Here is a 14,768-nt window from a genome sequence, read left to right on the forward strand (position 1 = left end):
CTTTCCCCCAGTTCAGCTTTGGTTCTTCCCCTACTTTTTTTTGGGTCATTCCTTAACCAGGCTTATTTTCTTCTGGCCGCTCTTTTTAAACAACAGTTTCTACCTTCACCCCACTTCTCACTATATATTTTCTCTAGATTGCCCCGTTAACACCAACAGTTTCATTTGTTCCCTCTGGCCCGATGTTTTTCAAATCTGTATCTCTGGTTCAGACTTCTCTCTAAACGTATTTTTTAATAGACCATTGGATATTTTCACATGGGTTTCAGGGTCAGATGGAGGTTCAAACGAGGATTATACTGCTTACTATGACTTAAGCAAATTACATAACCTCTCCGAGTCTCATTTCTACTTTTGTAAAGTTAGGATGATAGTACCTACTTCTAATGGCTTCTGTGAGTATTAAACTATATGTGTGAAAATGCCTAGCGTAGTTCCTGGCTCACATAAAAGGTCTAAAAAATATGTCTTTGTTTCTGAATTTTTTATCAATCCCTTGTGTTGATTGTGAATAAACAATAACATGTAAATAAACAATAACACATACACACGTACAAATATATGATGGTTTATTGAATAGAATTTAAGAAATTAGAGCCATTTTACTGAGACTTTGCTGCTAGTGCTGTTAGACTAAAGGCACAGATCACTTTAAAGCACAAAAGTGCCTCCAGTACATCTAATGGGTCGTAGATAACTTCACAATAGATAAAAAAAAATAAACCTTAAGCCATTTCTGAAGGTTAGAGCACAGCTTCTTCTCAAGATCTTGAAGCATCTCCCTGTGTAGCAAAAGACAGCAAGGCCACTAAGGTTTCGTTCTGCTTGCATTAGCATTCCATTTGTGTTAATATGGACAGTCCAGGACTAAGTCAAATGTGGACGGTCTTAGACTCATAAACAATGGCTCTTCAAAATAAAAGTAAAAAAAAGATGAAAGTAAACAGAGGAAAAAGAATAAAAAGTAAGGTGAGCCTTACAAATTTAACACATCATAGGAATTTTTGGACTTTTGTAGGGTCTTTTAATGTCAATCATCAGAAGAAAAATTGTGGTAAGATATACATAACATAAAATTAACCATTTTAATCATTTTTAAGTGAAGCGTTCAGTAGCATTAAGTATATTCATATCGTGACGTTATCACCACCACACGTCTCTAGAACTTTTCCATCTTCTCTAGCTGAAATTCTGTACCCATTACACTTTAACTCCCCATACTTACCCACTGCTAGCCCCTGGCAAACCCGCACCCCACTTTCCGTCTATGAATTTGACTACTCTGGGTACCTCACATAAGTAGAATCATACTATATTTATGCTTTTGTCCCTGGCTTATGTTATTTAGCATAATGTCTTCAAGGTTACTCTATGATATAGCATGTGTCAGAATTTAATTCCCTTTAAGGCTTAATAGTATTTCATTCTCTGTACATACCACATTTTGTTTGTTCATTCATTTATTGATGGACATTTAGGTTGTTCCTGCCTTTGGGCTATTGTGAATAATGCTGCCGTGAACGTTGGTGTATACGTATCTGAGTACCTACCTGCTTGCTTTTCTTTTGAGTTGTACTCAGAAGTGGAATTTCTTGGTCATATAGTAATTCCATGTTTAATTTTTTTAAGAACTGCCATCATGTTTTCTACAGCAGCTGCACCGTTTTACATGCCTACTAGCAATGTACCAAGGGTTCCAATTTGTCTATATCCTCATCAGCACTTGTTATTTTCTGTGTTTTTTGACCATCTTAATAGGTGTGAAGTGATGTCTCATTGCATTTTCAGTAAATTTTAATATGTAGCAGATAACTGACAGAACACTCAGAATAAAAGAATGCCTAACAAGTAATGTAAGCCATAGAATAATATAGGGATGTCCGGAATGAGAATAAACCTATTCATTATTTTTGGTTTTATATGGGAATAGATACAGCATCCATATTACATTTCTTGGAATTGTTTATCATGGTTAAGAGAATAATTACTAGAAATCTAGCACACAGACTACCATAGGAATAAAATAAATACTATTAATGTAAGAAAATTTACAACGCTGAAATTATTAAATTCAACTTATATTTTTTATTAAGTACTTATTACTCCATGACCTTGATGCTGCAAGACACTAGGGATACCAAAGAAGCATCAGCCATAGTCCACGCCCTCAGGTTGCTTATTGTTGAGACAAGAAGCAACTCATTAAATAACAAGAACAATTAGGAGCCAGAATGTGTCATCAAGTACTATAACGAGAGACTCTGAAAGTACCTTGGGAGAGGTAAGGGGCATGAGCCATATTAGCCAAGAGATATCTTCACGGGTAATTGTGGCCTGTCATGAACTGTAAAGGCCAGGTCGTAATTGATGGCCACTGCGGTGGGGGTGGGGATGGGTAGCAGAAACAGCTCAGTCTAAGATATGTGTTTGTAATGAAGAATAATTGGATAAAGTGAAACCAGACCGTGGAAGCTATGATGCTCAGATTAAGGAGTGGACATACGCGCGCACACACACAAAAAAGGAGCAAATGACAATGGATTTTTTTACAGAGATTAATCTAAATTTGTAGTTGTTTATTTAAAACTTTTCAATATTCCGTTTTTTGTTCCTTTGTTTTACATAGTTAAGATCTTATTATAAAAACATCTTTATTATTCCTTATTGCACTGATAATATTGTGATTTTCCAAAGTTATAAATACTTTATGACCATCATTTTAAGTTGCTGCATAATAATCTACTCAACTGATGTATTAACTTTTCCTTTATTGTTGGACATTAAATTGTTTCTAATTTCTTGCTAATCTAGGTAATACTGGAATGAACTTTTTTCATAAAGCTTTTCAAATATTTGAACCATTTTTAAAAATAGATTCCAAAAATGCTAAACCAGAGGCAATGAACATTTTCTAAATATTATAGTAATTTATGCTCCAACCAACAGTAAATAAAAGTGCCTATTTCATAGCACCCTTTGTGGATGGGGAACTCCTTTGTGGACCTAGAAAACTGAAAATTTTAATTGTGAAAGTGAAGAGTGAATGAGTATGAATGAAAAGAATCATTTGGATTTCTCCACTAGATTTCTGATTATTTGCCATATCGGAGATTTAGAATAGCATATTGAGTTTTTATTGTATAGTATTACAGAAACAGTAATGCAGTAAACAAAACACTCATCGGAAAATAAAGCATTTTGGCTCTGTTATCTTATGTACCTAACTTTGAATGCTCGACCAGCTTAGTTAATTTTTTAAAATTTATAGACTAAGCTACAGCTTCTTGATATATGCTTACTTGAAAAAGTACAACAATCAACGAAGGAGAAGTAAAGATGCGTGGGTGGTCCTGAAAAGGATGATTATTCACTCTCTGAATGTGATATATCAATTTGGAGATTATGGTTAATAGGAATTACACAGCATGCCGAGTGTGACTATAATTTACGCTACCTATTGTCTTTAACCTGCAAAAACAACAAGTTCAACCACATTTCTCCTTACTTGTACTTATTTGTCTTGATTCCCCTCACTCCTTTTCAGCAGCGTAGTATAGTTGAGAAAACATGGATTTTAATGACCAAGGGCCTGGGACCTTGAATAAGTTATACATAATCTCTCCGAGCCTCATTTTACCCAGCTTAAAAATGGAAGTAATGTTTATGAACTAGGGTTGTCATGAGGATTAAAAGAAATGATGTTCAGCGAATGTTTGTTCCTTTTTCTTCCAACTATTCTAATAGACTCTTTACTGCCTGACACCCTTTGGAAAGTTCAACATTCTAGATTAGTGTTGGTTTCACATAGCTGAACAGTTATATTTTGCTTTTTATTTTTTAAATGTTTTTCTATAAAATTTTTTTCTAAAATATATTCTATACTTCACCCCTGCCTTCTTCGGTCGTTGTACTGTACCATGGGTATTTATAGGTGGTGTGACGCATAGGGCTAAAGCTTCTCTCTTGAGATTGCTAAAATCTACTGGTTGGCATGCAGCCCAGCCCTCTTTATGGCTGGCTATTCTCTGTGGTCTAAAATGTCTGCAGCTTGCCTCTTCTGTCACAGCTTCTAATTTCTGCTGGCTGCTACCATCTCTGCCCGCATTCTTTCTTCTAATTACCATTAGGCTTTGCTGGCCCTCTTACCGTTTCTGCTCTCGACTCCTTGCTTTCCTTCACTTTTCACTTTCCACGTCTCTTCTGCCTCCCGCTGCATCTCATATTTCATAGGCAAAGACTGGCCTTTCATTGCTTTCTCAAACCGGGAAGAAGAATCCTTCTATACAGTGAGCCAACTAGTCACCATGTGTTTAATATGGTCCTTATCAGCCTTTTTCCCCCATATTCCGGGCCCTATTCCAGGTACTTAAGAATGCCAAAACTCAAGTCCCTGAATTAGTGAGGTGTAACCATATTTGGTTTTCCTACAACTAGTTTATTTTTTAAATCTTATTTAACTTTTATTTTATGCAAAGTTTTGTGCTAGATACAAAGGAGAAAGGAAATAGGGGTCTGTAAATTTAAACTATGCCATGGTCCTTACTTTCACAAGAGCAGGAAAACACAGACATAGTCATATAATACGAGGTAAAAGGTGAAGGTGGGAGAGAGGAAGTTTAAGTGAGGATTGTGAAGGCTCATGTTTCTGCTTAAAATTATAAAGACTGACTGCTTTTAAGCAGTCTCAGAGTAGGGTGTTAGTTTAGATTCTACAAGAGTCAGAACAGAGGACAAGGCCAGATGGAGAGGCGCTTCCAGAGTTCTCTGCCGTTAAAAGTTAATGGTAAAGAATCGCTTAGGGGATCCTGGGTACGTTTTTTTTCTTGCTCGAGATCTGGGTCTTTAAATTTCCTATGTTATTTTGTCATTCATTTGTGTTCCCTATGAATTTTTATTTGGGCTGAAAAGATACGGAGGTATAGTGTAGGCATTGCATAGTTCTATGCTTTTGTAGTTCGAATTTTAACCATGGTCGAATTTGTCTACATTTTAACTTTATTGTGTAATTTTGTTTATTTTTAATTCAACTGAGTATTTTTATTTTACCCAAATGTATAATTCCTTACAAAGATTTCAAATGTATGACCAATTTTAATTTATTAGAATTGTTTTTGCTACTGTTTATAACAACTCCATATTTATTAAATTTGAACATTTCTTTTAAGCTAAAACAGAAAGGAAAGCATAAATAATCATGACAAATAACCCTATTTTGGTGTGGTCATTTGAAATGAAACAACCAAAAAATTTAATCAACTTAAATTTAGAAAAATTAGCTGATATAAGTTGTAAACTAGATGAGTAAAAGCTTTCACTTACTCATTCTTGACATTCAATTCCATTTATTCTTTGTAATATATTTTAAAATAGAATGTTTATAAAAACTAAGGTTTGGGTTCCTATATCTTATTTTGAGGTTACCAAGAAGAAAATGTTCAGAGTCATATTCATGCTTTAATACAAATTCCTCTTTAACATACGAAGAGGAATAACAGAGGTAAGAATTTAGTAGATATAAGATGATGTGTTTTATTAAAGCATCATAATCATAAGAGTGTTGTAATGTAGGTGATTTAAAATAATTTTTAATAATGGCTAAAAACTGAACAGGGTTTATATTAGACATAATCTTCAAGTTCATTGATCAAACATTTCTTGAGTGCTTATTATGTGCTAGGCATACAAAAGATGAATGAAAGAAGAATAATTTACATTTGGGGTCCTAAAGACTACAATTCGATTAAAGAATAATTTAAAATAATCATCCTTTCTTTGTTTCACCCAAATACCTACTCTTTAGACATGTCGAGTACTTAGACATATAAACAATTTAGAATTGAGGAAAATTCTTGATGTCTTTTTGAAGCACTCCTTTTCTAGTATCACGGGAAGATAGAAGTTGTAATGGAATTAGAAGAGAACCTGGTTGTCCTCCCGTCTTTCTATTCCACACTTGCCAATCAATTCTGTGATTGCAGTCATGGTTCTTAAGTTTATGTCCCTGCTCTAATTGATTTTTTGGTGGACACACTCTAAGTTGAAAGATTAAAAATCTCAGTATTTCACATTAAACACTAGAACACTTCACTCACAGCATCTGAGCTCAAAAGCCTCCAATTAGGCAAGGTGAAGACCATGGCAAACAAGAAGCGGATGGGGCTTGGGGATTGGGTAACTCTATTGTAATTGTAAAGAGCCATTTATAAATATCCATGATTTTAATTGGGGGGGGTAAGTTTTTATTGGAAATAGATAAATAATAATTATAATCACTGGAAAACGCTTGTAAACATATAGATGGTATTCAGATTCAGAGAGAGTACAAATGAATAGTAGCTTTTTCTTAATACATGCATGCTCAAAAGGTAATGTTCCAATTTTGGAAAAACTGCTGATAGATTTTTCACTTTCTAAAGATGCCAGTTAAATGAAGTGTTACTATACCTACTTTTTTTTTTTTTTTCAAGAAAGGAGTATACCTGTAACCTTCCGCCGAAGGCTTAACTTCTGAATCTAGAAAAATTCTTAGAAAAATAATCATAAAAATACATTTGCAAACTTCTAAATTTTAGTTTAATCATACTCTATTATAGTTACAGATCTCATAGATAAAGAGAAGCAATACATTCCAGGCTTAGAAATAATATTAAAAATTACTCAAAATTGTATTACTAATCACAACTTTAATCACTACTTCTAATTCCTCACAATTTTCTTGAGTGTCTTCTTTGTCTATTTACTTGAAATACTATTTTAAAAATAAAATTTATATTTAATATCAAATTATTGATAAGAACAAAATTTCTCATTAGGCACATGGGAAAACTCATTCCCTCTATGCAACTCTGTTATTACTATTATTTTTAATTTTATTAAATGTATTAGGATGACATTGGTTGATAAAATTATACTGGTTTCAAGTGTACAGTTCTGTAATACATCATCTGTATATTGCATTGTGTGTTCACCACCCAAAGTCAGGTCTCCTTCTGTCACCATATATTTGACCCCCTTTACCCTCTTCTCCTTCACCCCCACCCCCCTTTCCCTCTGGTAACTGCCATACTGTTGTCTGTGTCTGAGTTTTTCATTGTTTGTCTTGTCTCTCTATTTGTTGCTTTCAGTTTTACATCCCACATGTGAGTGAAACCATATGGTTCTTGACTTTTTCTGTCTGACTTATTCCACTTAGCAAATCTCAAGATCCATCCACATTGTCGCGAGTGGTGATATTTCATCTTTTCTTACGTCTGAGTAGTATTCCATGGTGTATATGTACCACATCTTCTTTATCCAATCATCTGTCGAAGGACACTTTGCTTGTTTCTATGTCTTGGCCACCACGAATGATGCTGCAGTGAACAAAGGGGTACATGTATCTATAATGAATAAATATTTTCAAATTTTTCTGATACCCAGAAATCTATTCTTAATTTTTTGAGGACCCTCTGTAATGTTTTTCATAGTGGTTGTACCAGTTTACATTCCCACCAGCAGTCCAAGGGTTCCTTTTAATCTGCAACCTCTTCAGCACTTGTTTTTTCTATCACAAAGAACGATGTAAGCATAATGGGTGTACCAGAAGGAGAAGATGGGGGAAGGAACAGAGAGCCTATTCAAAGAGTCTACAAGAACTTCTCAAAGCTATGGAAAAAACTGGATCCTCAAATCCAAGAAGCAAAGAGGACACCTAGTTATCTCAACTCAAAAAAGACCTTCTCCAAGGCACGCTATATTAAAACTGTCAAAAATTAATGACAAAGAAAGAATTCTCAAAGCAACCAGGGAAAAGAAGATAGCAACCTATAAAGGAAATCAGATTATCATCAGATTATCATCAGATTTTTCAGCAGAAACCCAACAAGCTAGGAGAGAGTAGAACCAAATATTCAAACTATTGACAGAGAAGAATCACCAGCCAAGAATAATATATCCAGTAAAGTTATCCTTTAGATATAAAAGAGAAATAAAGACCTTTCCAGCCATACAGAAGCTGAGAGACTTCACCACCACAAGACCTACATTACAGGAAATGCTGAAAGGGGTTATTCTACCTGAAACAAAAAGACAAAAGGGTACAAAACTATGAGTCAGGGGACTCATAGACAGAAACAGGAAGCTGCAACCTTTTATTCAGTATAGGGTATTATATACTTAAATATAACCTGTAGGTCAAAGATGGTAAAACATTTTTTTTTTTAAATAGAGAAGAAAACAATAGCTACTGCAATTTGGGAATGTTTTTACTCTTAATGGTTAATACTGCCTTACTACTGTGTCTTTAGAACCAACATTGGCAGAGATGTTAGATCAAGTCTGAATTGAATTAGAATATCAGTATCACTGTGGTCACACAAAAGAAATCCAGGAACAGTCAGGAGAATTTTCTGCTCATAGAGAACATCTACGAAGCATGTTATTTTCATGACTGCAGTGTGTGTGTGTGTGTGTGTGTGTGTGTGTGTGTGTGTGTGTGTGTGTATTTTAGACATGTGGTTCTTGATTCTGTTTGATAAAATGCATTTAGCACTTGGGGAAAAAATCAGGACATGGCTACAGAGTTTATGCACAGAAACCAGCAGTGTTATCAGTAGCTTAATGTTAAAGGGATAAAATAATGTTTCCACTGTATCAATTCTGAGCAAATGTTTAATATTTTCATCAATACTTGATTTGGTAGAATAAAAAATACATACTTCTTAGTATGACCAGTTTGGAGATAAAAGAAAACTAAGTCCTTAAGGAAAATAATTATTAATAAAATGGAGACATGATCAAAAATAATAAAGTAAAAAAATATTAGTGCAGAATACATGTGGAAGAGAAATAATCTCTCAAGAGAGACCAACTCGTTCTGTGCACAAGTAGAAGAAAAAGAGGATCTACAAGTCAACCTGAGTGTACTAGTGATTTTGCACTTTGGTAACTATAAACTGAGTCTCCTATTCATCATTGTTTATGCTCTCATTGGATTATTACATTTGGTGTTATATTCCACACTTTAGAAAATATGTGTGACTTTTTTAAGTTTGGGTAAAAGAAAAAAGGTAGTCAAGATGTTAAAGAATAAGCCAACAAGGAAAGATTAACATATTCATTCTTTCATTTCGTGAGCATTTATTGAGCACACTATGCAAGACACTGTGATGGGCCCTGGATGAAAGACATAGCCTACAAGAAGTTCACGGTCTTAGGAGAAGAGACAGAAAAGTGTATGCAGTGTGTGCAATGCCACAGTGGTAGAAAAGAGGGACACCTAACCACACCCGAGGAATTGGGGAGGTTTCCTGAAGAAGAACTGAGTCTTAAAGATTGTAAAATAAAGTTTAAAAAAAAAACCCAAAAACCCAAAACTGTAAAAAGAAAGTGGTAAGTTTAAACCAACACTGGGCTGCTCTGAAAGGATTTGCCAGCCTCCACACCCATGGGGTAGAGATCTCAAAGAACACCAACCACCATCAGGAAAAAAGTAGACTAAAAAATATCTGCCCACTGACACAGAGTTGATGTGGAGGATTTGTCTTGGCCTGTGCTCCAAGCCAGTGGTGGGAGGTGGGATGGGAGAGAGGTTTGCTCTTTCTAAATTAACACTACTTAAGTGTTCAAAAATCCCCACACTAAGAAATCAACACAGGGATCTCAGACTGATAATATCTCTGCTGTGCCTGGCACAAGCAGAAGCAAAATCATTCCGGAGGGAGAGATCCTCAATCCAAGGAACATAGCACAGAGTTTTTCACAAATAAAACCCCAATTAAAATGAATTTACAGTCCAAAGTTATAGAGAACACAGGAAGCTATCAGCAATAAGCAAATCTCATTATGACATGCAGCATCACCCTGCCTCATCTCCCTGAACTCAAAGAAATATAGGGACTATGAAATAAGTCTACTTAAAATGCTTAAATATATCAAAGACAAATTTTAAAACATGAGAAAAGAACAAGACACTATCCTTAAAAGATTGGAGGATAATTTTTCCAGCAGAGTGAAGAGCATTTACAGGTGTGGGAGTGCAGATAGGTGTTCTGATTGGGAGTTGGCAGTCACAAAATTAGGAGAAGGAATTGGGAGGAAGATGACCAAGCCTCGGGTCATAAATTGCCTCACATTCTGTATTAGTTAGCATCTGGTTTGCAGGTGACAGAAAGATCGCATTTGTCTAGGGAGAATTTTGTTGTTGGCTCACCCACCTGAGAAAGACAGGGACCAGACTCTCATTCCCTCTCCATCTCTCACTGCTACTTTTTTCTTTGTGAATATTTCATTCTCTCCTACTGCAAACTGGCTTTCTCCAAGAAATGGAGAATATTGCCACCTGGGGTTTTGGCTCAGAGCTTTTACTTTGCTGGTTTTTGTTTTTATTTTTGCTTTCGTTTTTGTTTTGACATTTGTATAATTTACAAAGTGACCCCCCTGTAGTTTTTGCGGTATTATTGCCTATATTCCCTATGCTATGCTTTGTAAATTGTGGTAAAATATACATATGAAATTAACCATTTTAACCATGTTTAAGTGTGCAAGTCAGGAGCATTGAGCATATTCGTGTTGTTGTACAACCATTACCAGTTTTCATCTCCAGAACTTTTTCACGCTCCCAAACTGAAATTTTATACCCATTAAACAACAGTTCTTCATTCTTCCCTTCTGCCAGCCCCTGTTCACCACTGTCCTAGTCAGCATTCTCCTTTTTTCCAAGATAAAGCTTAGTCAAAAGTTACTGTGAGGCTCAAAGAACTGACTCCTTCATTTCCTGTATTACATATACCTATGGACTTTGTAATATCAGATCTGTTTGCTAGAGCTTATGTACTTCCATACTTTTGCAATAACCTTGACTTCTAAATGTATTATTTGTTTCTTTTATAGGACAATGAAGGTCAAACAGCTCTGCATTATGGTAAGATAGCTCTAAATTTTTAATTATTTGAAACTTTGTTTATCTCAACTTTTTCCAATCCTATATATCCTATATAGTGCTTAGAAAAATGCCTGGCCACTAGCAGAGATACAGTGACTTTTTATTAAATAAATGGATTAATAGCCTCTGCAGTTGGAGATATATTAAAATTCTTATGGGCGCATCTATAGTAAATCAAGCATTTCTACACTATCAACAAAAATGGAGATTCCTTCAGCCCCCGTTTGAAAATTTATTATTTCATTCTTGTTACTGTCAGTGACAGTTAAGATGCTAATTATTGTCACTGTAGGAGCCAGAATCTCTCCTACAAGCAATACTTCCTTGATGTAACTAAAGTGAAGAAAATAGATTTCATCATTTTAACTCATTTCCCCCACTAATTGCTTAGCCTACTTAAGTAATCTTCACTTAAATCATCTATAAAACAGAGGATAATCTGTAAGATAGAAATAACATGACTCAAAGAGCTACTGGGTAACTTCAGTGAGATAAAGGATATTGAAATCTTTTGTAAACTTTACTTGTAAAAGTATTCTTACTTTTACTCTTTTTGAGTGTGAATATGGTTGAATAAGCGACAGCCATCAATATTTAAACCAGATTAAGGATCGACCTTTTGGGAGGGAGTACATTGGGCTGCTTTGCCATTTGGGCATCCGAGACTCCATTCAGTAGTAAGAGGCCCAGGTGCCCCTCGGCACTTTTGTCTACTTTTTAGCTTTTGCTTGGATGTCAAGAACCTCACAGGTTGTCTTGGAGTCTCAAGTTGTTGGGCTAGCTGTACGGTAACTACATTTGTCAGCCTGATAATGAAGATCGGCATGTCACTAAGTGCATGCCCCAACTCACTGGTGGGTTTAGCTAATATAACCTGGGCACCAACAGCAACAAGAATAAGGAAAATTGTGAGTCGGTCTCACTTTTGAACATATATGCAAAAATCCTAAATAAAATATTAGCAAATGAAGTCTATTAATGTATTTGAAAAAGAAAGTTATGGTATGATCATAAATTCCTGAATTTATCTCAGGAACTCAAAGATGATTTAACATTTTTATAATTTATTAATGTAATATGCCTTATTAGCAAATTAGGTGAAAAAACCATATAGTCAAATCAAATCCAGAAAAAGCATTTGAGGAAATTCGACACTCATTCTAAGAAGCAATATAGAAAAGTGATTAAGACCTTGGGCTTTTAAGACACTTCTGGGTTCAAATTCTAATTCTGTTACTGAACTTGGACAGATTATTTAACATCACTTTACCTGTTTACCTGTTTACTCATGGTGAAAAAGGGTATATAACTTCAGAGATTTGTTATGAGCATATGATGAGTTAATCCATGTAAAGTGCTTAGAACAATGTCTGACACCTGGTATGTACTCAATAAATATTAGCTAATATTACTGTTTATGATAAACTAGAAATGGAAGGAAAGTTCCGTGGCCCGATTAAGTTATATACCAAACATTATTAGTGTAAACATTATTATTAAAGATGGACTATTTGAAGTATTTCCTTTAAAATAAAGAACAAGAAAAGGATGCCTACCATAACTATTTCTCTTTAATATTGTATTGGAATTCTAAACTACACAGAAAAAAAGCAAAAGAAATAAAAGGTATGTGGAAGGATGAAAAAATTATCATTAATCTCTAACAATATAAGTAGCTACAAAGAAATACAGGACACTCTTTAGTCAAATTATTAAAACTAATAGAGTGTCTAGCAAAGATGCTGAATACAAGATCGATCTTTTAAAAATTACATTCTTAAACATTATTTGAAAAGGTAGACGATGAAAAAATTTAAAGATATTATTTACAATAGCAACAAATTCTAGAACTCAACTTGCCAAAAAGATATGCAAAACCTTCATAGAAAAAGAATTACATTACTTTTTTTAAAGACTTTTTAAAAAGACCTAAATAGAAGTAGTCCATGTTAATGACTGAGAAGACTCAGTATCATAAGGATAGATTCTCCCCAGACTAAACTACAAACTCAAAGAATTTTCATAGGAATCCCAGCAGGCTTTTTGTGGAATTGAAAAAGCTTGTCCCAAAATTTATATGAAAGAACAAAAAGCCAAGAATAACTAAGGAAGAGAGACTTATTCTTCCAGATATCAAGATGTTATTTTAAAGCGGTAAGAATGAAGGCAGAGATCGGCTTCTGCCGGGACAACGCGAAAAGCCGCTGACCTGCTCCCCTTCCACAGCACTCACGCTTCTCACTCCTCAAACATTTTCCATGATAATTCTGTCTTATATCTCTTCTAACATCACCAAGAACTGACCATTCTAAACCCTAACCTACGACCCAGAAGTCGGCCACCTCTACAGCTGTGATGCTATCTGGGACAACCAGGCCTGAGTCAAACAACCACAGATAATCAGAGAGGGGAAAGAAGAAACTCGTCACAGTGATTGTGAGGCCTTCAGTGTAAAGTTCAGGGCTACCCTTTTTTCCTGATGCCTGGCTTCAAGAAGTGAGCTTTTTCTTTTACTCCAAAATATTTGCCATAAGGTCCAGAGTTCACTGCTCTGCCTAGGAAGACAGCCTCTGCCAGTGCACCTACGTGCTCTGCTAAATCCGTTCGTATTTCCCACCTCATCCCTTCTTGCATCTGCTCATTCAGACGTGTTTTAGTGCCTTTTCTGTGGCATTTGTTATGTTTTCCTTTCATTTCTCCACCCAGAAACTGTAGAAACAGCTAAACCTTACTGATTGTACCCTTAAGAATGTAGATAGTCACTCTGTCACCCCCAGTTAACCATTAGGGGTGAACGCCTTTATGGACTGGGTCCATTTAGGTTTGATGTACGTAAAATGCATTTCTAGATAGCAACTGGATAGGATTTTTCAAAAAATCTTTCCGACTTCAAAATAAACTGTATTATATCTTTATGTACTGATATGAAAAATGTCTCATAAGATACTAAGTGAAAGAATTAAGGTACAGAACTGTGTGTAGTGTGCTGCCCTAAGTACTTCTGTACATATTTGCTAGTAAATGCATAGAATATCTCTGGAAGGTACAGAAAGCTAATGTTGGTTGTCTACGGGAAGGACTTAGACAACTAGAGGAGCCAGAATACAAGCATAAGATAAAAAAATTTTTTCCCATAAACCTGATAATAACTTCTGTATTTGGACCCATATGCATATGTTACCTGTTTGAAAATTAAATTTAAATTATTTTAAATCTAGATATTATAAGCTCTATAAGTACTGTGGATATGACTTGCATTCTTAATTATATTTCATTCATTCAATGAATATTTATTGAGCGCCTGCTATTTGCCTGATAAACTATACCAAATGTCCTTTTCAAGGTAAAGGATGCCCCAGACTTTGGGTGTTCTTCACCTCCTACCCAATAAACAAAAACCCAGTAACCACAGTGGTAAGCGTAAGCTAACATTGGATCTAATCTGGGAAAACTGGGCTTGGGCTTCAATGCCAACAAACCCTGAAAACAATGCTTCTTGAGCCAGAAGTAATAAGGAGTTAGAACTGAGACCCTGCACGAAGCCAAGATTTTCAAAGGGCTATACTGCAGTTTAATAAAAAATATATATATTTTTTAATAAATTAGAAAATGTTGTCTCACTAGTATAAGGAAGGAAAACAAAAAAGCTTATCTGCCGCAGACCAGAATCTGAATGGAGAGTAAAGACCCCGCCCACCTCACTCAAGTTTGGGGTTTAAATTTATAGTCTCTGATTTTTTCAGAAATCCTCAAGTCAGGAAATTAACATAAGTGCAGGTCCTGAGGGACCTGGCAGAAGCAAATGCTAAACTTTTCTTGAGGGACACTCTCAACCAAGGCAGCACAA

General features: G+C 35.2%; 1 protein-coding gene across 1 annotated transcript in view; it reads left to right on the forward strand.

The window, feature by feature from the left end:
- Positions 1-14,768, forward strand: part of ACBD6 (acyl-CoA binding domain containing 6) — a 133,628-nt gene that overhangs the window by 103,522 nt on the left and 15,338 nt on the right. Inside the window, exon 7 of the mRNA XM_006907771.3 lies at positions 10,870-10,900. Coding sequence (XP_006907833.1) covers positions 10,870-10,900 — 31 coding nt within the window. The remainder of the gene's footprint in view (positions 1-10,869; positions 10,901-14,768) is intronic.

Source organism: Pteropus alecto, unplaced genomic scaffold (genome assembly GCF_000325575.1).
Source record: "Pteropus alecto unplaced genomic scaffold, ASM32557v1 scaffold101, whole genome shotgun sequence".
NCBI lineage: Eukaryota > Metazoa > Chordata > Mammalia > Chiroptera > Pteropodidae > Pteropus > Pteropus alecto.